This window comes from Colossoma macropomum, unplaced genomic scaffold (assembly GCF_904425465.1).
Source record: "Colossoma macropomum unplaced genomic scaffold, Colossoma_macropomum, whole genome shotgun sequence".
In the NCBI taxonomy this organism is placed as follows: Eukaryota; Metazoa; Chordata; class Actinopteri; order Characiformes; family Serrasalmidae; genus Colossoma; species Colossoma macropomum.
The window spans coordinates 7907147-7932200 of NW_023494791.1; the positions used below are offsets into that span (position 1 = coordinate 7907147).

General features: G+C 40.3%; 2 protein-coding genes across 3 annotated transcripts in view; both read right to left on the bottom strand.

The window, feature by feature from the left end:
• spred2b (sprouty related EVH1 domain containing 2b) overlaps positions 1-4931 on the bottom strand; it is a 54385-nt gene extending 49454 nt beyond the window's left edge. The window contains exon 1 of the mRNA XM_036573743.1: positions 4825-4931. Within this exon, the coding sequence (XP_036429636.1) occupies positions 4825-4850 (26 nt within the window). The 5' untranslated portion in view covers positions 4851-4931. The remainder of the gene's footprint in view (positions 1-4824) is intronic.
• A 1743-nt stretch (positions 4932-6674) lies between these two features.
• Positions 6675-23464, bottom strand: actr2b (actin related protein 2b). Of its 2 annotated transcripts, XM_036573744.1 has the most exons (10): positions 23311-23464; positions 20685-20795; positions 19711-19725; positions 15879-16094; positions 13250-13322; positions 12907-13043; positions 12530-12679; positions 11432-11577; positions 10437-10569; positions 6675-8267 (listed from the first exon to the last, which is right to left on the bottom strand). In XM_036573744.1, exons 1-10 carry the CDS (start codon positions 23356-23358, stop codon positions 8097-8099), a joined length of 1200 nt encoding a protein of 399 aa, XP_036429637.1. In that variant the 5' UTR covers positions 23359-23464; the 3' UTR covers positions 6675-8096. The 2 variants fall into 2 exon arrangements, with proteins under 2 accessions (XP_036429637.1, XP_036429639.1); XM_036573746.1 differs by lacking the exon at positions 19711-19725.
• Between the last annotated feature and the right edge of the window lie 1590 nt (positions 23465-25054).

Here is a 25054-nt window from a genome sequence, read left to right on the forward strand (position 1 = left end):
CTAAAATGCGAAGGGCTTGTCGTTTCATGGCTTACTTTCCAATTTTACTGTTAGACAATATGTGACTGTATTCTTTATATGGCATGTCAGAAACATCCATCACTCACATGCTTATAAACTAACCTGCAAGGAAGTAATGAGCCGAACACAGTGACAATGTAGAAGATGCGCTTTTCACTAAAGTCCAACAAAGATATTCTAGATGCCCAACTACTATTAGGCCTATATAGACAGTTATTGCACCTGTAAGCTCAAAAACACTGTTTTGGCCCATATAGACTGTATTAAAGATGTACCACTACTGCTGAGTTTGTATAGCAGCAAATTCCATAACAATTCTTCCAGGTAGAAGTGCAAATGACATGTATGAACATTGGAACAACACAAAACTGCAGTCAGATGGAAAATGTTAACTGAAAAAGCCCCTGAAGTAAGACTATGTGTGATAATTAGGGCTGAAAGATTACACATGAAAATCACAATTTTAGTCACTTCCCATCTTCCCCCCAAGATCCTTTCATGACGCTTGTATAGGTTTATGCACCAAAACAGTCATAATTAATTTTTACATGATCATATTCCAGCCTCTCTTTATCCCTTAGAATTAAACAGGCTGTTTTTGTTGCTGTGTCTTTAAGATCTTTTAGACATATATATGTAAATGACCTCAGTTCTGACTGACTGTCCCGTACTGCGCCTCATTCAGAAATCAGTCCAGGCTGAAATACTCATTATAACTTCAGCGTGAATGGGTGCTGTAGGCTGAATAGGCGACTGTATGTAAATGTGTCGGTTTTCATGACATCACAAAACAGTGAATACAAAACGGGCTGTTTGTCCATAGTTTCCAGCTATGGACTGTATGGACTGGGGAGAGAACGGTACACTTTGAAACTTTAACAGTGTTTACATGCTACATCTTTTATTTAAAAAAAGAATGTGAGGAAAATTCAGTTTTCCATGATATGGGCCCTTTAATAACAGAGCTTGTGAACTGTAGATGAAGCACACCAATCAAAAGCAACCAAACACACATGAGTGTGCTTTGTACACGACAACACAACCACAACTAACCAGCAGTAAATCGCAGCATTTAAGCCTCAAGCCAGAAAAAAAATATTCTGGCTTTTTGGCCAAAATAACAGGCCTAATTTATATTTAAAAACAAAATCAGTTTAAATTACAGTCACATTACTGAGTACATTACTGAGTACAATACTTGATTACCAAGTATTTTAGTACCAACAATCAAATCATGATCACACACCAATCTGCTTGTTTACAAAATCACACACCACACATGTAACATAAGCATAATTTTCCCATTTCAATAATATCACAGCCTCATTAAAGGGGAACTCCACCGATTTTTAAAAAACTCCATGAGACATAAACAAAGTCATTCAGAGTGGTTTGGTGTGAAACGCTCCGTTCCACAGAAACTTGCTGAGCCTGAATTGTTCACAAAGGCGGTGATAGGAACCGGACGTCCCCCCTCTAAAATCTCCCTCAGAGACAGTTATAATATGAAATGGTTATTAATACGCTGCCTCGTGTCTGACACACTGTTTAATGATAGTTTTGTGCTTAAAATTTATTTGAATTAATTTATTTTAATCCTGTCATGGCGCAGGGGAACATGCAAGCCACTGAAAGGCAAAACAGTCCCCAAAGAAAACTTTGCTGCTGTTGGAACAAAACCTTGTATCTCCAAAATGGCAACTTTACAGGAGAAGGAAAAAACATACTTTACTTTTAATGTGAGTCAATGGAACCTGACTTTTTTTTCCCCAAACAATTTTGGGCTCATTCTTTCGGTCCTTTCTTTATGAAATTACACACAACATAAAAGACAACAGGCAATTTCACATTGACATAAACTGAAAAATGACACAAATGGAGACACGATTGTTCTGACAGCAGCGATTATTTTCAGATTTATGACTATTTTACCATCATCAACATCACATATAAGAACTTAAAGGCACATGTAGGTTCACTGGTGGTTCTGGATAGTAAATAAAATGGCTATACTTTTGTTGTAGACATTGTAACCCCTGGTTTCTATCCCCACCACTGTAAAGAGACAGAGTCTGTAAGTTCCTCTACAGTAAAGCATTTCACATCAAACCACTCTGAATGACTTACAGCTCAAGGACTGAATATTCAGAATTTCTGAAAAACTGGTAGAATTCCCTTTTAATAAGGCAGACAGTAAAAGACGGCTGACACTGAGATACTGACTGTTTTCATACAGTCAAAGCAGAGACTGCCCCTCTTGAGTCAGAGTGAAAATGAGGATCTGAAATCGATTCTTCCGGAGCCGGATTGGGAATGGCTGCAGTGACCTTTTCTGAATGTCATTTTTCATTGTTGTCTTCTGTGCCATCACAGGCTCACTCACATATGTGAGTCGGGAAGCGCTGCTGTGATCAATACGACTGACACGGCTGCCCTCAGTGTGTGGATTCGTCCACGCAGGCCTGCCTGGACAGCTTTATCAGATAACTGAAACTGTGCTGGGGGGACACTCACATGTTTTTATACGGTTTCGAGAGTCTAAAACACAACTGCCTGCCTACGACTGAGCAACCGATATGGCAGACGTGCAATTCCCAAACATCTGAAGCATACACACTTAAAAAGATGGTTCTTCAAGGGTTCCTTAGAGAAGGTAGTGGTTTATTTAGAACCATGAGTTCCGTGTAGAACCATTTCATGCTTAAATGGCTTACTGCATGTTGAGATTGATGGAGAATGTGTTGTATACTGTTCAATATGGAACCGTTTTGAAAGTGGTTCTACATAGCACCGAAAAGGGTACTGCTGTTGTTATGAAGTCAAGCTTGTAAAAAGAGAAGAACCATTTTTGGTGCTATACTCTAAAAAAAAGATGGTTCTTCAGTCAAGGCAATGGTTCTGTTCAGTACCATGAGTTGCATATAGAACCATTTCATGCTTAAATGGTTCTTAAGATTGATGGAGACTGTGTTGTATATGGTTCTATACAGATCAATTTTGAAAGTGGTTCTATATAACACCAAAAAGGGTTCTGCTGTTGTTATGAAGTCAAGCTTGTAATAAGAGAAGAACTATTTTTGGTGCTACACTCCTAAAAAAGATGGTTCTTTAGTAAAAGCAACGGTTCTGTTCAGAGAACCACAAGTTTTATACAGAACCATTTCATGCTTAAAAAAGGGTTCCTCTGTTGTTACAAGCGTGACATCGTAATATAGAACCATTTTAGGTGCTATACAGAACCACTTTTAAAAAGGTTCTATACGAAACCATACACAACATGTTCTCCATCAATCTAAAGAATCATTTTATGATCCAAAGAGACATTCAAGCACGAAATGGTTCTATGCAGAACTCATGGTTCTAAAAAGAACCACTGCTTTTACTTAAGAACCCTTGAAGAACCATCGTTTTTTAAAGTGTGTATCTTTCTACAGCAAATATGGACGAAATTTAACACAAAAAAATAGAAGTAATAAAAATAAAATGAAGAATTGGGGGAGGAACGGTCGACATTCCTGTCGCCATGGTTTCAGTGGAGCGCGAGCGAGCGCCGTGCTGAATGGAGCGGCCCGCGCGTTCCCTCCCGCTTTTATGAATGGAACGGCAGCGTCACGCGACCCTGTGTTGCGCGCGCGAGCCCCACAGGTTCACGAGCTCTGGGCAGACAGGCTCCACTCGGCGCCCTGACCGCTTTCAGTGAGCATTTACGGTCCTAAAACATGAACAATGAATAAAGCAACAAAGCTGGAGTCGGATTCCTATTCGCTATAGCTTCTTGTTCGAATTTCCCCGTTCCACCTTAAATGGCCCGAATCGCCAGAATGTAACTGGTACACCACTTAAGGTGGAACGGGGAAATTCGAACAAGAACCTGGCGAACAGGCAGCCGACTCCAGCTCCGTCCGAGGCCTGCTGTTCGCCTTATAAGTACACAAAGCCAAATATATACGTGCGATTTTCGAGACATAATATTAGCCTCGGCTGCTCTGGGCTTCTAAAACGGATGGGCTCTTCAAAAGCTCATCATATCCTGTGACAGAATAACGTTAGTGAAGTGGATTAAAGCAAATCCAGCCTGCATTCCGGCTCATCCGTGCCTCCTCCAACAGGCCCCAGTTAAATGCATGCATAGCCCACTCTGTAAGCCCCCCTCCCGCACCCCCAGAAAAGGGTAATGGCTCAGTCTCGCGTGCATTCTCACACACAACACACATTCTGCAGCACCGAGGCCAACTGCGTGTTTTTCTTTTCTTTTTTATGAATGAAGCTCTGTATGCAAATGAGTGCGATTCAAAGAAAGGAGGACAAATGGCGGATAGGCAAACATCAATGAGCTCCAGCGCATGTAGCTTACATACACATAAATCAGGCCTGGAAACTGAGGTCGCAGCGTTTTTTTTAAAAGGGAGATTCTTCAACAGTAAATCCCTTTTCGCTGAGAGCCCCCCTTCCCACCCCAATCCTCCTCCCTCCCCTCTGAAGGAAGCCAGAATATGAAGGAGAGGGCCTGATCCCCCCAACCCCCTTTCTTTTTCTTTTTCATCGCCCACTGTCAACACTTAACAGCCAACACGACCCCCAAAAACACTATTTTCAACCTCAAAATAGCCCCCAAACGCACCCCCCCCCTTCCCACAAACACACACACACTCCTGCTTGTCCTAATGCCCTGAACGCTATAGCTACAGGAGACAGTAGGAAGGCTGCAGCCAAATCCGCGACACGAAACTCGCACAAGAAGGGAGAGGGAGATAGAGAGAAAGAGGGAGAGAGAGAAGAGAAGAGCTTGTCCCGGGTACTCACTCGTTCGGGCGTGTTTCTTCAATCATTTTCTCGTTTCACCTAGAAAAGAATCCCACCGCGGGTGCGCTCTTTTCGCTCGTCATTTTTTTTCTCGCTCCGTCTTCCAAAATAATCCCTTCACGCAGCTACCGTCTCAGCCAGAGCCAAAGCCGCCGTCCTCCTTTTCGCCTTAGTTTCTTCGTCGGTTTGTTTTGCTCTCCTCTTCGTCCCCCGTCTTGACGGTCTTTCGTTTCTCTCTCTCTCTCTCTCTCTTTTTTTCCTCCTTTCCTCTGGAGCTCTGAAGCAGTTGCTGGTGAAAAAACGAACCAGAGCCTCGTGCGCGCGCTCGGCAGCCCCGCTGTAGAGCTGAAACGAACCGTTTTTCGTTTCCTTTAGTCCAGATTTGCTCTCGTGTCTGAGCCGAGTTTCCCCGCGGTGCTGCTGCTGCTGCTGCTGCTGCTCGCTAAGCGCTGATGTTGCTGAGGGTGGCCCCGTACGAGCCCCATCTCTCATTACTCCATGTTGGATTCTGCAGCAGGCAGCAGCAGCCCGAGAAAGGGGGGTGGGGGGTGAGAGGGGGGCAGGGCGGAAACGATGACGTCAGCTTCGTAGCACTTCTGACAGCAGGCTGACTTTTAATCCGAGAAGTGGCCTCCACCATTAACTACTGATTATATTTCCATTCAGAAGCTCTATTACCCTATTATAACCGCTCTGTAATGCCTGCCAATAAAACAAGCCTCGCACAGTTGCTGCATGTGGCAGTGTGACGGCAATGGGAAGCAGGTTTGCAGAGAAAATGACTGCAGTTTGGACAATCCAAGTTTATATTCATATCCACACCGTGAGCTTGTGGATATGAGCTTTATGAGAGTGTGTGTGCTGGTAACCCCACTGTAGTAATCTCATCTATTACACAACAGCAAAATGGTTTTTGAAGTGGTACTTTAGTGGGCCATTTCCTGCAAGACGTGTAATCAGGAGCAAAGGTGGACAAGCACAGGCTCTTTATCTGTCTCTCTCCTGACAGTGGGAGAAAGCTGAGGATAAGGGTGGCTTTGATCAGGCCAGAGCAGGCATTTTCACATCTGACAGGTAGGTTAAACAGGGACCGTCCAAATTCCTCACTGATCACTTTAAATCAGGGATTTCTCCACAAGATTAATCACTGGATGGGTTCTACGTTCAGAGGCGTAACGAACGACTGTCTTGTAATATCAACCAACAAACACAAGCACTCAGTGACAATTATATATCACCACTGTCGGAACAAAACCTCATATCTCCAAAATGGTAACTTTACAGGAGAAGAAAAAAATCTACTTTTATTGTAAGTCAATGGAACCAGACTTTTTTTCCAAGCCATTTTGGGCTGCATTTTTGGCCCATTCATCATGACATTTACACACAATGTAAAGGGCAACAGGCATTTTCAAATTATGTGAAAAACTGAACATTTTTTGACAAACAAAAATGGAGATACAAGGTTTTGTTCCGACAGCAGTGAAATGTTGTAAATGTAACTGAGATGGTTTTGGTTTAGTACACAGGATTGGTCAACCATTGTTAACTTTGTTGGAAAACCACCATGAACGGACCTCAGCAATTGTATTTGGATGCCACCAACTGGTCAAAAATCTGACTTTTTTTTTCTCCAAATAAATTCCACCCCTGAAAACATTTCATCATGTAAAATCTAAGGAAGCATTAACATTTCAGTGAATCTCTGCAAACATCAACAGAAATCATAAAATGGTCTCAGAGTTTAAAAAGTTACCAACAGGGTCACATTCAGGCTGTTATTCTTATTTCATTCAAGCATGATTCTGTAACACCAATGGACCATTATTAGTAGAAAAGAAACAGCCAGATTATTTATAAATCATGTTCTTTATTTAAATCAGCGTTAGGCAGTTATGCTATAACAATAATAATAATAATAAAAAAAGAACATAAGATCCAGTCAGATCAACTGCCCTTGGCACTGTATGAGCATTTATGGAAACGTACAAAGAGTATGAGGTGCCTCTAATATACACGAGGCCCCAAGACTCAAAAAAGAAAAAAAAAAAAAAAAACAATACCAACCTCTTCATGATATTACATGTCACTCATCTATTGGGTTCTTAGTAATAATCATCATCAGACATACTGGATTGACACCCTTAACCTCAGTTACAAACTGAGTCCCTTATAATTATCATTGTTGTGTCTGAATAAAAAGGGGAGTCATTTGATTTAACTTTACATACCTACACATTTGTGTATTCTATACCAGACACAATTTCAATAAGGTCAAAAATGCACTGCAAATTGGGAAAAAAAAAAGGAAAAAAGTGAACATTCAAAAGAAGAAAAGCAAAACAAATCTCCCCTCACTCTCATATAACAACGTTTGACCACCTTCTGGAATAGCTGGGAGCTGGAAGGAACTGGCCAATTCCCATTTTAAAGGGACTGTTGAGTCAATGCTAAAGTACAGAAAAATAAGCAACCGGAATACAACGTTAAGCTGAAAGCTAGAAAAAGACAAAACCAACTTTTTTAGCCCAACAAACCAAAACCCTGAGCACAAGAACTCATTAAGGACAAGCACTTGACACATGGATAAGGAGAGTGGATAGAGAGTGTGAGAGAAATGGAGGACTGGAGCTGCATCCCCTCATCCAGAGACGAATGCACAGTAGAGAAAACCAATAACCGTCATCAATAGTTTTGTTTCGGTTCGAATTTGTCTCTTCTTTAACACAAATCAGCAAATGAATCAACGTTCATTAGGCTGACAGTATAACATAGGCTATAAGAGATGTCACCAGAATCCTTTACAACTGGCATCAGTTTCAGTCATAATGCACACAACGGGTGGTCCTAAGTAAGCTATGGTGAGACAGTATTAGCTTTGGTGTTGCAATTTACCTACAGTCTCGATAGCCATACCGCAGAGGACCTGTTATTAAGTGCAGTGCAAATGAGACTGACTGACGTAAGCTGAAATGACTGCTGGTGACATCTCTCGTGATGGCTTTCTGCTACTGGGGCATCAGGATAAATGACAGAGGGCCCAAGAAACTGGATGGCAAACTCACAAACTTCCCTCCCCAGTATCCCTCATACAATACACCCCCTCCTCCCTTCATCTCCTTCCTAAGAGTGATCACATGATTCAGTGGCACGAGAAGCAGAACACAGGAGGTGGGAGGTAGAACAACGCACACATGGACAGATGCTGTGGATATCCTGTATATGGGATAGTGGAGAGGACACGGAGGGTTTATATGAAACTGTAACGGAGTTTATCTGACTGTGACGCCAAGCTTCTCGAGCACGCGCATGCCCTTCTCCTGATACTCCTCCCGGGTCAGCCAGAAGTTGTCCTTGTCTTTCATGATGTCGGCCAGCACAGCCCCACCCAGGAACACCATGTGCTTGCGCCGCGGAGGGTCCTCAATCCGGATCTTAAATTTCTGCAGGGTGTTAAATAGACAGGGCGTGAGTAAAATGCAGCGAGAAAATAAGTGGAAAATGCAGTGGAAAAAATAGAAAAAAAAATAATACAAAAGATATGAAGAAATAAAACAAATATTTTAAAGTTTTGAATTATTGTAAAATTAACTGGAAAACTAAATGTAAATTGTAGGTTGGAAAAAAAAAACAAAATCCGATTTAAATATTTAAATACATACATATTATATATACACAAAAATATATAAAAATGCAACACACACATACACAAATGCATATAATATAAATAGTGTACAATGCGTATATAAGTATTTATAGATAAATAAATATCAGGATAAATAACCATTCAAACAAATATTTAACACAGCAAATATTTAACCATGTAAAAGAAAAAAAGAAAAATATATTCTTATATTTTTGTTTTTATATTACATAAAAAATACATAATGATGTATAGTATAAATAAAAAATGAAAAAAGTGTAAAGAATAAAAAATTCTCAAAATAGGGTAAAAGCCAAAAGCAAACTAGAAGCAGCTAGAAGGAAAAAAAACTCTAATAATTAATTTGTGTATAATTTGTGTAGTAAGTAAAAAAGTGATAGTCATAAACTGTGGTGCTTTCTCACATAGGAGAGTCTGTAAACACACAGCCACGCGAACTATGAACAGTTTGAAAACAGGTGGCTCAAAGAGAACTCGAAGTTACACAAGCGCTCGCTAAGTTTTTAAATTTGCCTTGAGCACAGCCTTGAGACAGACCAACACATGCTGCTCCACTGTATCGGGCGACCCATCTGTACTTGATCATCCAAAAATAGAGTTCTGACAAGCGGGCAGTTCAAACCACCCCAAAATGCTGTTACAGGCCATGGCCAGATTCTACACGAGAGCACGGCCAGGCAGCACATATGTAACCTGGGCCTGTGCTGTAAGACAGTCGGCCGTGGTCCGGCTCAAAGAGGTCACTCAGTTCCACCTGCTGGTCAACGTGAGTACTTCATGCGAGTGGGACAAAAGACAACTGGACAAAAGCTAAGGCCATCTGAGAGACTCAGAATGTCTTGCTTTCCATTTTTCATGTTTGTTCATGTTAAGAAGTTAAAGCGTTCACAGAACTTGCACGAGCAGCGCAGCATCTACAGAACAGCCACTGAGCCATTTTTTCCTTGTGCCGCACACAGCAAAAAACAGAAAAAAAGATCAAAACAAAAACAAATAAAACATCAAAATGGGAGTTTTATCACTCATGGTACTAATTAAATCTTTGGTGGTATATACTTATCCGGTATGTCTACTGCTAGATATGAACATCCATTCACAATTTTAAAAAGTGCAGAGAATAAACAAATGCAAATTATCTTTTTATTAAGCAAAACTGATAAACAGTATGTCTGTGAAACTTTGTTAAAAGCGGGTATATGTGCTCTGTACCATTCCAAACGCTGTACACATGAATGGCAAACGTGTGTTAGTTATAGAGGTCACGCTGCACCAATTGGTCAGACTGCATGTCTTTGGACTGAAGGAGGAAACCCACACACACAAGGGGAGAACACGCAAACCTCATACAGAAAGGACCCTGGTCTCCCAGCCGGGGATCGAACCCAAGCCTTTCTTGCTGTGAAGTGACAGCACTACTGCGCCACCGTGCCGCCCTAGAGCTGTTTCAGTACTTTCTACATAGAAAGGCTGTAGCCTTCTCTAAACATCTCTCTTTAGGAGCTGAAAAGTGGCAGCATTCCTTTCAAAAATACTCGTCTCCCCCTCAGTCCAGCTCCATCTCTCCACTGTGCTGTCTGTGATTATTGTAAAGAGGTACTTCAACAGTACTAAACATCTGATGAAAAGTAAACACTATAGGTTACATTACATACAGCGTGGCATAAAAAAAATAGTAAAATGAACAAATAAAATGACTGTTGGTTTAGGATAATATTAATCACTCCTATAACTTAAGAATAACCATTTTGCTCTGTTTTCCATGTAATATTCGAATAATATGCTTTAGGACATAAGCCTGAAATGAAGATGTAGGCCTATAGCTGTAACGAGCACAATGGGTAGGTTAAACTCAAATTCAATCAAGCTAAATCTACTTTTGAAAACTGAGAGGTGTCTAGAATGCTTCCACCCTACCGCTCACACGTGTTTATGAATTGAGCATACTCACTGAGAGCTTGTCAACATCGCCTTTAAGCACACGCTCTAGATAGAGCTGCTTGAGTTCTCTCTCCAGCCGAGAGGGCAGGCCAGGGTACATGGTGGAACCTCCCGAGAGAACAATGTGTTTATAAAACTCAGCCCTGAGGGAGAGAAACAGAGAGAAAGAGAGAGATGAAAAAAAGATTAATATCACAAGAGTGAAGTTCTCTATATAGTGAAAGGAAAAAGCCTAGTGTTCTTGTTACATGATAAAAACAAGTATTAAACAACAGACCTGCATTAACACCTTAAACTCTAAGGGTCTGTTTGTAGGCCCACACTTTAACCTTGTACTCTCATTACTACCTAATCACTATGAAACTAACATGTATGTTAACAAAATAAATTACGGTACTTACTAACTAATAAGTCTTAAGGTACATGCAGCTGCAGTTTAAAGGGCAAGGTCAGACATTAACTGATGAGAACCAACAGAAATTTTGGGCTAAATTTGGGTGGACATAGACTTATTAGGAGGGAAGAAACAGAGTGAAATTTTTTAAATCAATCTAATGCTTCATGAAGGCAGAGCTCAGTAGGGGGCAATGATGCACTTGTCCACATTTTCCGACAGACAACAAGCATCTCGTTAGCCCATGTTTGACCCTATGGGACTGTTTAAGGGGCTAAATAAAATGGGATAAAAAGGAGTTAAATAAAGCGTATTAAAATATAAATAAGAACCAGTAGAGCAACCTTTAAAAATGCCATCAAAAACTATGAATAATACTATTTTTACTCAATATTTTACATCCTGCACTGCACTAAATCTAATTAAAAACAGACTAGTTTTGCTCTCTTTCTAATGAAAAATGCAGTTAGTCAGTGTTCTAGAAGTACAGCCAGTATATAAAAACATACATCCACAGAATATTCAGAAAAGCATATTGACATAAGTTATCAGGATAACGATAAATATACTCAGACAGCACAGCCCTGGTCAAGTTTGTGGTTTGTGGTCACCTGGTGTCGATATCTGCTGCCTGAATAGTGTTGAAGAGCAGCTCGGCCACTCCTACTCCTTCCACGTTAATCAGGTGGGGCTGGAACAGAGCCTCTGGTGCCTCAAACCTCTCCCCTCCGACCTTTATCACTCTGCCATCAGGAAGCTACAGAGAAAGATGAAAAGGGCTGCATCAGAGTTTGATTTCTATTGCTGACCAAACACAGCAAGCCTCTGTTGGACTATGTTTGGAGTAACAGGAAAATTCTGTACATTTTTCACCAAACTATCAGTGGAACAAAACATCTTCTGCTCATTTCTTTCTCATGTAGAAAGTGCACATGCTATTTGGCTCTGCCCTGTCCTGAGACCTGCCGCAGTAATCAAATTCTCTTTCATGACTGATCAGTTGCTGAGTGGTGGGTCTGAATGGTATCCCAGAGTCTAACTGTGATGAGTAATGAGAAGATGGCGTAGAGGTGCGTGGGTACATAAAGAGCCCATTGAGGGTATCTAGAAGCGGAAACACCCAGCGGCCCAGCTGGGGAAGGACTGTGGCCACGCAGGAAATGATGTTACATGCTAGTTAGGTACCTCCAACACCACACTGCCTCCTTGTTTCAACGCTTGATGTTTTTTTCACCGTTTTACTTTTTTCGCCCCCTCATTCCCTCGTATGGAAAACATGCTGGAAAGAAAAGCAGGACCTCCAGTGGAAAGTTTTACCCCTACACTTCACATGGTCATAGGAAAAGAAGCCATGGTTGGTCAGCAACCTTCTTCCTTCATAGTAGCCCACCCTATACCCCACCTTTCACCACTGAGCATGTGCCGCTGGCCCTCACAGATCAATCGGAGAGCAGCAGTGAAAACAGTGCAGAGGACACAAGCCTGCAAATTGAAGAACTGCCCTGCTGAGAGTTTTCGTCCAATGTTTCTCAGGTAACAGAGTAGGTTATTTCCACTGGGCAAACTGGTAAACCACTCCACAACTTTCATTTGCAATATCCCACATGAGCTTTCTGACATAGAAAGTAACCATATTCATTCTTGCCTTTGGTTTATGATGTGGCCCCTTAACCCTAAATCAATCCGTTACGAAGGTTATAGGAACTGACCGTGTAGGACTCCACCAATACAGTGGTCTCCAGAGCAAGCTTCTGCTCCTGCTCAATGTTGTAGCCCACGTAGCACAGCTTCTCCTTCATCATACGTACAGTCTCAAAATCTGCTGAGTGGTTGAAGGCGTAGCCTCGCAGAAGTAGCAGCTAGGGAAGAGCAAGAAAAGGAGAGAACTTCACTAACTGCCAAATTTCACTCGACTAACAAGTGGATTGCCTAAAACTTCTGACATGCGGAACATACTAACAAAACTACTGCATGGCTCATATATACTATTAATATAGCAACTAGAGCTGCTGGCAGTTCTATATCATAATATGAAGCACAACACAATCAGACAAACAACTGCAAGAAGCAGGTCAGAGGGGAGCACCTTTATAAGATATCGAGTGATGTCTCTGCCGGCGATGTCCAACCTGCGTGTGAGATGAGGAAGAGAGAAGCCCTCGTAAACAGGACAAATATGGGTGACACCATCACCTGAATCCACCACCACTCCCGTCAGGAGACCTGAGTATAAAAACAAACAACGTCAATAAAGAGCAAAGCAATAATTACATTGGAAACTACATAGGAGTGTATGTTTACATATGTTTGCATTTATGTGTTTATTTGTTTATGACTGTGTTGAACAGTGAGGTGGAACAGAATGCTTCATCAAGTATATCTATATACAGCATAAAAGAAATAAGAAGTGGCAGGTTCCAGTAAAATACCTTGGGCATACAATGTGAGCACAGCCTGAATGGCGATGTAAACTCCTGAGAACTGGTATGTCTCAAACATAACCTAGCAGAAAACACAAAATAATATAAACAAATCACATACGTATATAAGAAAATAATAATGTGAGAAGTACCAAACTGTTATATGCTTCAGAAGATAAAAAATAGCATACTTTGGGACATATGGACATCTTCCAGTGAAGAGTACACAGATAATATGTTAAATGCTAAGGACATCCTAATATGACAGAAATAAAAATGCAAATACTCTTTATTGTTGGGATGTTTGAATGCTTGTGTGTGCAAATGTTTGTAATTGATCTGTCAACAGAAACCTAAATCTGCGAGAGAGAAACGCTTTAGTCAGAGGATTCTATGTATAGTTTAGACCAATTATTCACGCTAATAAAGTCATTTTATTTAATTTATTTTTTTATTTTGTTTGTATCGTCAGGTACAGGCATAAAACCATAAAGCGTTGCATAGCAATGGTTAACGGGTGCAGATTTCAATAACTAGGCTCGTCATGAAGCCACATTCATGTCGTTTGAAGCACTGCTCTTTCTGAGGAGGTTTATGCTCGTAACTGCTGTTCGTGCCATACTTTCAGTCTCACTCAGTTGTAGTGACAGCTACAAATGGCACGTTCTGAAATTTACAAAAGTACTGAACTACTTAAACCGTACTAACCACATTAACAAATCTGCTCTTCCAATTACATCAGAACAACAGCTCAGCAGTATACCGTGAACTGTAATGTTAAATAAGGAGAAAACATTTCTCCAGCATTTGTTCACAGACATTTCCCAGTGCTGTTCATGTAGAGACCTGAAATAAATAAATACTTATTTGAGATCTCTATTACATGTGTGTGGATGTAAATAAGTAAATAAGTAAAAATATGTTAATACATTTTTCTTATATAAAACAAACTTATATGTGGCAATTTTCTGCACATTTTAGTGCACAATTTCTGTTTATTTGCCGAATATAACATACTGGTCAAAAAACAAATTACAAAATATGCTGTAACTTTTGCACAGGCAACAAATCAACAATGTCAAACAGTCTTTAGCACAAGACTGTAATGCATACATAATTAATCTTTTACAGTAATAATTTGAAGTTTCTCAACAGGTCTTGGTTTATTTTTGGTGATCACTTAAAGGTATTAGTTTCTGATGTTTTTCATAGACATGATGTTTGTGACACTTCGTGAACAGCGGAATTAGCAAAATATGTTTGACAGAGTGGATGTGATATGGAAGGAGAGAGTATTATTAACAATGCTCAAATATTTTTTATAGGACTGAAAGACGTTTGTCAGTGTTCACACCTATCCACACCTAAGCAAGGATCAACGGTTAAAGAGGAACTCTTAACCAATTTTTGCAACATCCAATACTGACACATAACTTCCTCTGTGATCTGTAAGGAATTTGTTTCAGATCTCGTCTGCAGCATGATGTTTGTAGTCTTACACAAATTTTACATCCAACATGATTACAATTTTCGACCCCTTGTTGGTGAATTGTATTCTTTTTGATGACAACCCTTCTTAAGCAGTTGTAAAAACAAACACTAAGGAATTAATGAGCTAAAATAAAATGTTTCATGAATGTTTGACAACTGAGATCTCACCAGAAAACCGGCATCTTTTGGCCTGAAGGTTTCACCAACACTTCCACACAACTGGCAATTAATGAGGACTATGACATTTGACCAAGTTGGAAGTGCTATTACTGGGGAATTTCAAAATTTCTGCATGACTAAATGGTTAAAATGTACACAAAGTCATTCAGAGTGGCTGGTGGTGATAGGAACCAGGACGATAAAGTGTTTAATGCCTCTAAAAGGTCCCTCACAGAAAGTTTTTTGCCAGAAATGGCAATGAATGGAATTATTAGTCTCACCCTAATGCTGATTTTTTTCCTCAGGCCCACAGTATTCACGCATTCCCTGATTTTCTTCCAATTTCAGCAACAGACTGGAGCACTGAGAAGCCCAAAGCATCTGTACCCCCCTACCGTAAAGATGAACACTGGTGCAGGCAGTAATGCACTGTCCAGCACACAGCAGTGGCTCATTATGAGCGCTGATGAACTGACAGCTCTGGCTGCTTTGTAAAGAGAATTAACTGTTCACTGTTACACTTATTTTTCTATATTCTGCCAATATTGAACAAAATATGGTATCTGGGAGTGAGCAATATGGTAATATTATATCACTGCGTTGTCTGTGAAGATATTTTCATAAATACAGTAAATGACAGAACATTAGTAGTGCATATTATCTCTCTCTCTCTCTCTCTCCCTATCTATCTATCTATACACACACACACATATATATACTATGAGTACATTGATTCAATGTTTCAATGTACACTTAACCAGGACCAATTATACTCATGTGGACCACACAGTTATGCTACTTGAGCACCTCTTCTTAACCTCTTTTTAAACATGCAGTTAATCAGTGCTCTGTAAGCACCAAAGCAGAAACTCTATGGCTCAAACAGCTTAAAGCAAAGTGCCACCTTTAATAAAAATCATTACAAATGTGTCACATGCGCTTTATAAAAGTGGAGCGCAACTTGAGTCTAAAAAACTGAATTACACACCTCTATGATCTTCTCACGATTCTTAGTGGGGTTCATTGGGGGCTCTGTGAGGAGAATCTTGCAGTTGCGCGAGTCGATGTTGAGTTTTTCCGGACCAAAGGTATAATCCCACAGGTGCTTCATGTCATCCCAGTTCCGGACGATGCCGTTTTCCATAGGGTAATTCACCTCCAGCATTGAGCGCAGTTCACTGGCCTCGTCCCCTACCATCAGGTCCTAAAAGGTCACATATCGGAGGTTCTGTTAGGAAACACTAATAGAAAATGCTTACAGAGGTTACTAAAATAATACCAGAGTTCATTCTGCATCCTGTACAGGATGTCCAAGTGACAGCGCAGCTGCCACTCTGGATAGCATATGCAGCATGTCCAAAAAGATGCACACAGCACTGGGGATTCTGCATCACAAACCTGCCAGTATCTTCCACCATCCGCATTCTTGGTGACTTATGAACAGACAGATGCTCCACAGTGGCTCAGAGTGAGCACAAGCATGGTGCACGCAGCCACTGAGATGAGATGGACGGACAGATGGACCCCCCCTCAAAGTCATTTATCATCGGTAGCAAATACAGCATGCATAGAACACAAACTCTTCATGCATTGAACTCATTTGTTAGTCATTTTCACACACAACCACATACAAACCCTCTTAAGCATTCTCTTCTCTTACCTCATGAGGTTCTACTGATTTCTTTTTATACTTCACCAAGTGACAATTGAAACCATGATCTAATGGCTGATATCGAGCTTAGCAACACCCTCTAATTCTCTTGAGAACGCTAATAGTGCTAATCGGTGTATACTCTCATGCCCAGGCCTGAAATGAATGCTGCCAGGCTCTGCATCTGTTAGCATTTCTAAACCCTTCCTGTGCATTTCCACACTTGAAAATTAATCCAAAATGACCTACAAACATGTCCTTGTCCCACCAACTGAAAGGTAAACCACAGAAACTTGAGTCAAGAAGTCCATGAAAACTTAACACTTCATTGCGACAGTCATGCTTCCACTTTGAGTCAACCAATGTCTTGCAATCCCCTTCCATCCACTTAACATCCGTATATTATACTAGATATTAGTCATATCACCTACATGGCACCACATGCTGTAAAGTGAATATAAACAAAACTCTCATTCTCAAAACCATGCCTGTAGCACAGTTTAGCTCTATAAAGACCATGGATTAAAAAGGTACCACAAACGTCAGAATAAGCCTTACCTAGTCTTGGTACCAGACGCCCTGGGTTCCAGATGGCTGTCTGGTGACAGGACATTTTAACTTTGGACTGATTGTTAGAATGCCTCCCACACCCTCCCCATCACTTCCAATCAGATTCCACTTTGAAGAATGTCTCACCCTATACAATCACCAAGAGAATGTGTGCCTCAAACATGTCCCCATTGTGAAGTTAGCTGTAGATAAGACATATATTGCCTGCTTTAAATCGGGGTTGTGAACTGAGGGTTGCGGTCCAGCACAGTTTGCTGATTTCTCAGCTATGAAATAACAGCTAAACCTGTCAAGTAACTGCTGAGTTGAATCAGGTGTGTTTGAGCAGGAAAACCACCATACTGTGCGGGAATCCAGCCCTCCAGAACCTTTCCAGTAGAGTTCTTCACCTCCTCCTACTTTACATGGATATTTAAGGGAATGAATTTGACATTATCCTTTAGTAAGCATCCCAGATTCATTCGCCTGACTCAGTGAACGGGACTTGTTTTTACATTTGAATTCCCACCTTGTTTTGAACACGCCCTTCAGACATCCCTCAATGAAGAGCGCAGATTACACAGCAGTAGCTACAGTGCCCCCAACCCCTAGTCAAATTACATATTTTGTTGATTTTTTAAGTGAAAATAAGTTAATACATCCTCTACACAGAACACATTTAAATATATCTCTACAAATTTTAGTGCACTGTTTTATTTGCTAATTTTAACATATTGGAAATAAATAAAACACAATGTGCCATCATGTTTGCGCAAACCACCTTCATGTTTGACTGCTTCCTCCAATATGTTAAATTTAGCAAATAACCAGTAATTGTGTATTAAAGTGTGCATAAGTGTGTTCTCTGTAGATGATGTGTTAACTTATTTTCTCTCTGAAAACCAACAATGCATGTCATTGACCAGGGGGACACAAACTTTTGCATACGGCATATGAATCCAGGCAATATTATTTTACCTAGAATTGAAGGCTAAGCTTCACCAAGCCTGTACATGGCTGTGGAAACTGTACAATGGCATGCACTGGCTCTCCTTATGTTCCTCCAAGAGTGGATGTCTATTAATTCCATTTGGCTGATGTGCTGGACTACACTTGACAAACTATCTATTCCATGCACTATATACAGACGTATTCATCCTAAAAAGCCAGCGAGCATGAGCACTGTGTGTGCTTTGGCACTGAAGGAGCACTAGTCGGGCAGCACCATGTGTTTTCAATAACACCCTGCTTAAAATTCATTTGTCTGACTTGCTTCCTGGGTACGGCACAGTCAGATCTGAACTACAGCAACTTCATACACACTGGAAAAATGCCCTATATAAAAGTGATTTGAATCCTAACCCTACGTTATAGCACACTGAGACTAATACTTGGCTAGTTAACATATGCACATGGTTACTGCATTATATGGGAATATACTGCTTTTTCAAAATGTCTGCATATATATACGTTGTGTATGCATCAATGCAATGAAAGTCATTCAGAACGGTCTGATATGAAATGATCCCTTCTATGGAAACTTAATGAGTCAGAATTGTTCACAGTGGTGGTGATATTAGGAACCAGACATCCAAAAAGTTCAATGTCTCTAAAAGCTCCCTCACAGACAGTATGTTATTACACAAAATGGTTCTGAATATACTGCCTGATGCCTGAGACATGCCAGTTTTGAGGAGGTTTTGGCTTAAAATGCATTTTTAAATCCATTCACGGTGGAGTGGTACATGCAGGTTGTTGCACACAAAATAGTCCATAGAGAAAACTTACTTTTTCAGACTTAACACTATTTTATCATCAACACTACAAATAAAACTCATGTGTTTACACATGTAAAATCACTGGTCATTTTGAATAGCAAATAACATGGGTAAGCATTTAAGCTTTTGACCTCTGGTTCCTATAGCCACTACTGTAATCAATTTCATGTCAAACTGCTCTGAATGACTTTGTTTCTCTTAACCATTCAATTATGCAGAAATACAACAATATACTGGCCAAGCCTTCAACGATTACCCACCCAACCTCACAGATAAGACAACAAAAAAAAACAGACATGAGTTGGGCAAAATGCAGACATTTAAATAGCTCCTTCCATCTTGAGGCCAACTTCTGCTAAACCTATTTCAGAGAAGAGGAACTTGGGCTATGGGGTTTGGTGAGACTTTGAAGCTCAGCCATGTTCTGTGAAAGACATTTGCAACTTTAAAACTGCAGCCACAGTTTTACAGATGATTTCCCTTTGTTAATAAGCAGACCAAAAAACTGTTGCAAGAAGGCGTCAATTTTTGGATAATAAAGATCGAGAGAATCCCAAGAAAACCAGAAAATGTTAGAAACACTCACTCACTGCAAACCAGCAAAACAAAAAACAAACCAAATTAAAAAAAATAAAAAATCAATGACTAGAGAAGCAAAGCAAACATGACACGGGTGAGATGATTTATAAGGCGAGACGAACCATAAAAAAAAAGACAAACAGCAAAAGAATTAGCAGAAAACTCAGTTCCTTAGTGGTTTTCTTGTTTGGGTAGAGTGCATGGTGCATCACACTTTCCTTGACAGGCGATTGGTGCAAACGCACACATCGGTCTGCACTTACCATCTTTTTGCTATTCTACCTCAACATGCGAAGAACACAGGAGAGAGAGTATAAAGAGGAAGAGTCAGGAGGAAGGTCAAAGGCTGGGACAGAGAAAGGACTGACTGTAGAAGAGATAATCTGATCCTGAAACATTAACCAACATTTGCACAAAGCTGCTGGCTGAAGGCCAAACTGAACCACCCAAATACAGTCTCTGGATTGATCACATATTCATATACAGCTTCAAAGAAAAGAGAAAAATAAAAAAATAGTAGGGACAAATAACCAATTGGTAACATTTGTTGTGCTGAAAATAAAGGCCTATTCACACCGAGTCTGATTTTTACAGACAAAAAAAAAAGTTTTGAAAATTACCACACTGATATTAATGCTGTCTTCCACACTGACGCTGCATAAAATTTTAATCGGAGCAAGCTCAATTTGCTAAGCTGCATCTAAAAAAAAATAATAATAATAATATCAGGCTGATCTTTCAGTTATGGCTGCAATCCAAACAAATAGGCATCATGATGGTGGCAGAACAGCTTGTCTTTCTTGTGGCAGAGCACAAAAGGTAAAGCTATGTAACATAACGTCCTCTTCCCACATTCTCATGGGGTTTAAAAAAACCCATCAGATTTGGTGTGGAGGTTCCACTATGTGTTTTTTTGTCCAAAAAAATTGTAGTTGGTGTGAACAGACCTTAATGCTCACTGCACATCAAATGACATTCTGCTCTCATGACTTAAGTTGGCTGGGCTTCCCGAAAGAATCTGAGCACAAAGATGATTCTTAAGTGGTAGAGCGAGCATCACACTGAACACTCTCTCTTCCAATTAGGATGATCTTAACGCTAAATTGCTTTTGGGGAACCGAGCCCATGATGCTTCTTGCATCATTTCTCAGGCGTCAAAATACCCATGATGACTGGAAAAAACTCAATACATTAGCAGAGTGGGGTGAGGAATGGATGTGGAACATCTATAACTCACCTTAATCTCGATGTTGCCAACTTTAGCTGTGGAGCGAATGATGGGCCTGCCCACCAGGGCAGGGAAGATGTGCTCTGGAAAGTTGGAACCTGCATAACCACACTTCACAAACTACACCAAAGAGAAAGAGTGGGAGAGAAAAGGAAACATCATCATGCACATCTTTAGATAAGCAAACTGTGTGGGAGGAAAATTATGTATATACATATCATGTATATGAACTGACAAAGGTGACTGGCTTTTACAAAAGTATTCTAACCTTTTGCAGATCATTAGATAAAAATGCTGGAGAATTTTAATTGTGCTCAACACAGAGGGAGGAGATCACTTTGTGAAACATGATCTTAATAATGATCATGGATTGTTTTTAAAACTGCCAGGGCTAATATTTCAGATCTATTTAAGCATATTATTGCTGTCGGGACAAAACCTTGTATGTCTTTTTTTTCTTTCTTTTTACATAATTTGTAAAGCAACTGGTGCCCTTTACATCATGAAAAAAAATCATGCTGAATAAATCAATACAAACGGTCCAAGATTACTTGGAAAAAAATATTTTTAAACTTATTTCCAAGCTTCTATTTTGGAGATACAAGGTTTAGTTCTGACAACGATTAAAACACAACAACAATCAATTGGAGTTACATTAGGCACAAAAATTATATATCCTGTACAATGACATACATTATGTATCTTCATCCTGAAACTAATCAATCTCTATCAAGTACCTTTGCATTTATTTCCACAAAACACTTCCACAGGAAGCAATAAAATCAATAAATTATTGACCATCAAAAAAGGGATCTATATAATATGAAAAAGGTTCAGTGACTTGTAACAATAGTAGAATCCATTTTGGTGCAATATAGTACCATATACCATCACATTTTCCAATATAGCGAACAATAATTTAACAATTCAAAGAACCATTTATGCACTGAAATGGTACAAAGGTCAAGGTCAAGAGGCTTTTATTGTCATTCCGTCTATGCAAAAGTACACAGTGGAGCTAAATTACGTTCCTCCAGGACCAACATGGTGCAACATGGAACAAAATAATACAGGACTGACGTAAGTAAAACAGACATTAGACACAGTAAACAGACAGGACAGTGCAGCACCGACACAGCACTTATTTCTGAACATGAGGCAGTGAGGATAAGGTGCAGAGATATTTCACATGTTTCTCTATGTTGGAAACTTGATGGTATATGGTTCTTTAAACTGCTAATATATGTCATATATTTGAAACCCACATACTGCCATACACTAAATTTCCGTATGGGGTGACAAAGCGGGCTACCTTACATGGTCATTTGAGTTGGGTCACACGCATCTAGTCTAAGGCTCTGTGGCTTTTAAGGCCGATCTCACTTCCTCCTGATTCACCGGCTGATAACTGCCTCCGCTCCACCACTGCACTTCCTCTCCCGGGCAGGAAAGTGTGCTTTAACAAGGAGCCCAGATTATAGAGAAGAAATTCAAACTGTAATGAATCTGCTGCTGCTTTCATCCTATTCCAAGATTCGTGGCAAATGGTCGCAGCAAATGGGCAGCTGAAAATAAAACGCTTGTGTCCATCAGTATAACACGATCGAAGAGCATCACCAGCTATTTTAAATGCAAGGTCCCCATTTGAGTGGACAAAATCACATTTCCATTCAACCAAACAGCAAAGCAACCTACAGAGAAACTCCAGACAATGACACGCTGCCATTGACACACCTACTCACTCCTGAGACTCAGCAGCAGCAGACTAGCAGCTATGATGAAGGTAGCTAAGGAAGTAGCGACCAGCTTCTTGTTCACATTTTTCCGTCCCACCTTAAATGGAACATAATTACATTGTAACTGCTGCACCATTTAAGGTGGAACGGAAAAATTTATTCAAGAAGCTGGCGAATGAGAAGCTGACTTCAGACTTATCAACTATATGGTGGTATTCGAGTTTAATGGCCTGGTTGTAGGAGGTCATTTTGTTTAAGAGAGGATGTAGCTGGACAGTTCTAACAGACCAAACATCACAAACACCGCATTATTATTGCTAATTTCTGATTTTCTGCTGCACAGCTGACACATTAGCCAGCTCCCCGACTGCTAACGTTAGCTAGGAGAGTTCGCCCAGTTACACCACTAAAGACCGAACTAGCAGCCTCATTTCCGTTCTTTGAGACATTGAAAACACTTAATATAACTGTTTTCGACCATATTGCTCATTAAACCTGATCACTTCGGTCACTATGTCATCATTCAAACTCAAGCAGGGTGGAGGAAGTTGGCGCTAACGAAGACTAACGTTAGCTCCGAGTTATTTGGCTAATGTTGAGCGAAAATGGAGAAACTAGGCAGAAAGGCAGACGTGCAGGATGAAACAGTATGGCTTCAAAACTGCACCACATGCATAATTCGCGGCCTAAGACATGTAAGAATATATATTCAATGTTTCTAAGCCTCCAGCTCTCTCACATCTTCCACTGTGTACCCGCTTAGCTTAGCTGCGCTTTGACAGCAGTCTCACTAGCTGGCTAACTTCCTGTCAGCGCCTCTTCTTTAATGTTGTTGTGTAGCTGCTCAAAAATTCCACAAGAGCAGAAATCTGAATGTGATTTAAGGTGTGTAGACCTACCCCAGTGCCGTTATCACAAACCACCACTTTCCTTCCTTGGCTGTCCATTTTTTGTTTCCAAACCCTGCAGCCGACAGACCCCGAACAACTTTCTCACTCAGCGGAGCCCAACCAGAACAGCGGGCTTTAACTTCCTGTACCTCGAGAAAAGGACCGTCAGAGAGCCGCGTCCTCCTCAGCCCAGCGAGCACATTACAACAGGACGGTTCGCCCTTATTTGTAAGTGAACTAAAGCTGTATAAAAACACTAATATGACTTCAAAAAATCCTAAAGCCTGCTAAATCTGTTCTTTAGCTGCATCTTACAACATTTATGAAGACTATTTTTTATCAGTTTATTTTTCCCAGCTTTCTAAGCCGCTTATCCTTCTGGGTCGCGGGGGAGCTGGAGCCTATCCCAGCAGACATTTGGCGGAGGGCAGGATACACCCTGGACAGGTCTATATACAAATATATTCTAAGTTTATTTATATTTAAATGTAGGTCACACAAATACACAGTAGTATACAAAAGTTTGGGCACCCCTGGTTAATTGACGTTTTGTTCATTTTCTAAGTGAAAATAAATTTACACATCCTCGACAGAGAAAACACTTCTGCCCATTTGGATACACACTTACTGTTTATTTGCTGAATTTAACATATTGAGGAAGAAATTATATAAAATGTAGCCTGTGCAAATGTTAATGCACATTTTAGATTTTCTTTTTTTTTTCTTTTCAAAATTGCTCCAGTCCAAAGACATGCAGTCAGGCCAACTGGACACAATAAACTGCCCCTAGGTGTGAGTGTGTGTGAGTGTAGGCCTGTCTGCCCTGCGATGGACTGGCGACCTGTCCAGGGTGTATCCTGCCTTCTGCCCTATGACTGCTGGGATAGGCTCCAGCTCCCCCTGCAACCCAGAAGGATAAGCGGTTTAGAAAATGGGTGTGTGGGCGTGTGTGTGTGTGTGTGTGTTTTTCAAAATGTTAAACCCGGCAAACAAATAGACATTATGCACTAAAATGTGCAGAAAAATGTGTTCTCTGTAGAGGATGTGTTCATTTGTTAGAAAATCAACAAAACATGTAATTTGACTAGGAATGTTTAAACTCTGGCATAAGACGGTATGCATAAATATTCTGAATATAAGAATTAAATTATATGTTAACAACAAACATTTACACTTTGACACAAAAAACATTAGTTGTTGTGTGTGTTTTAGTGAAAGGTAACTCTTTAGGTCATTAAGGATGCCTGATTCCGCTCATTAATACAATGAACTAAAGCTCCTCATGTGCTGCATCAGGTGTGCAGAAACTCTGCTGTAGGCCTGCTTTTCCTTTAGTTGAGACTAGTCATGTAAGCATGGGGCCCTGAATCAAGCCATGTAGCAAGACTGGCAAAGTCACTGTCATCTGTTTTTCAGTTACATAAAACATGTTTTTGTTTTTGTTTGTTTTTTTAGGCAAAAACTCAAAAGGAAGTATTAGTGAGTCACGGTGTAGTCAGCCTTCAGTCAAACACATAAATGACAAAAATTCAGATGAAACATCCAGAGTGCTATTTAATGTGGAAGTTTTGGGTGTGTGCATGTTAATGGGCAGTTATTCCTTTATATTTGAATCAAACTTTTACAACTACAGAGACACCAACTAAGGTTTCATATAGAACTGATACAATTTGATTATATGTGAAAAGCATCGTCTGACAATAAAAAAACAACATACAAAATGTAAACGTAATGGCCGATAGAAAATGTTTTT

Bases quoted from the DNA above. Each gene is read 5' to 3' on its own strand.
- actr2b (XM_036573744.1), bottom strand. From the start codon at position 23,358: ATGGACAGCCAAGGAAGGAAAGTGGTGGTTTGTGATAACGGCACTGGG. The intron at 20,796-23,310 runs GTAGGTCTACAC...TCTTTGGTGTAG, and splicing joins TTTGTGATAACGGCACTGGG to TTTGTGAAGTGTGGTTATGC. The intron at 12,680-12,906 runs GTGCTCCCCTCT...GCTCTTCCCTAG, and splicing joins TCACTCGATATCTTATAAAG to CTGCTACTTCTGCGAGGCTA.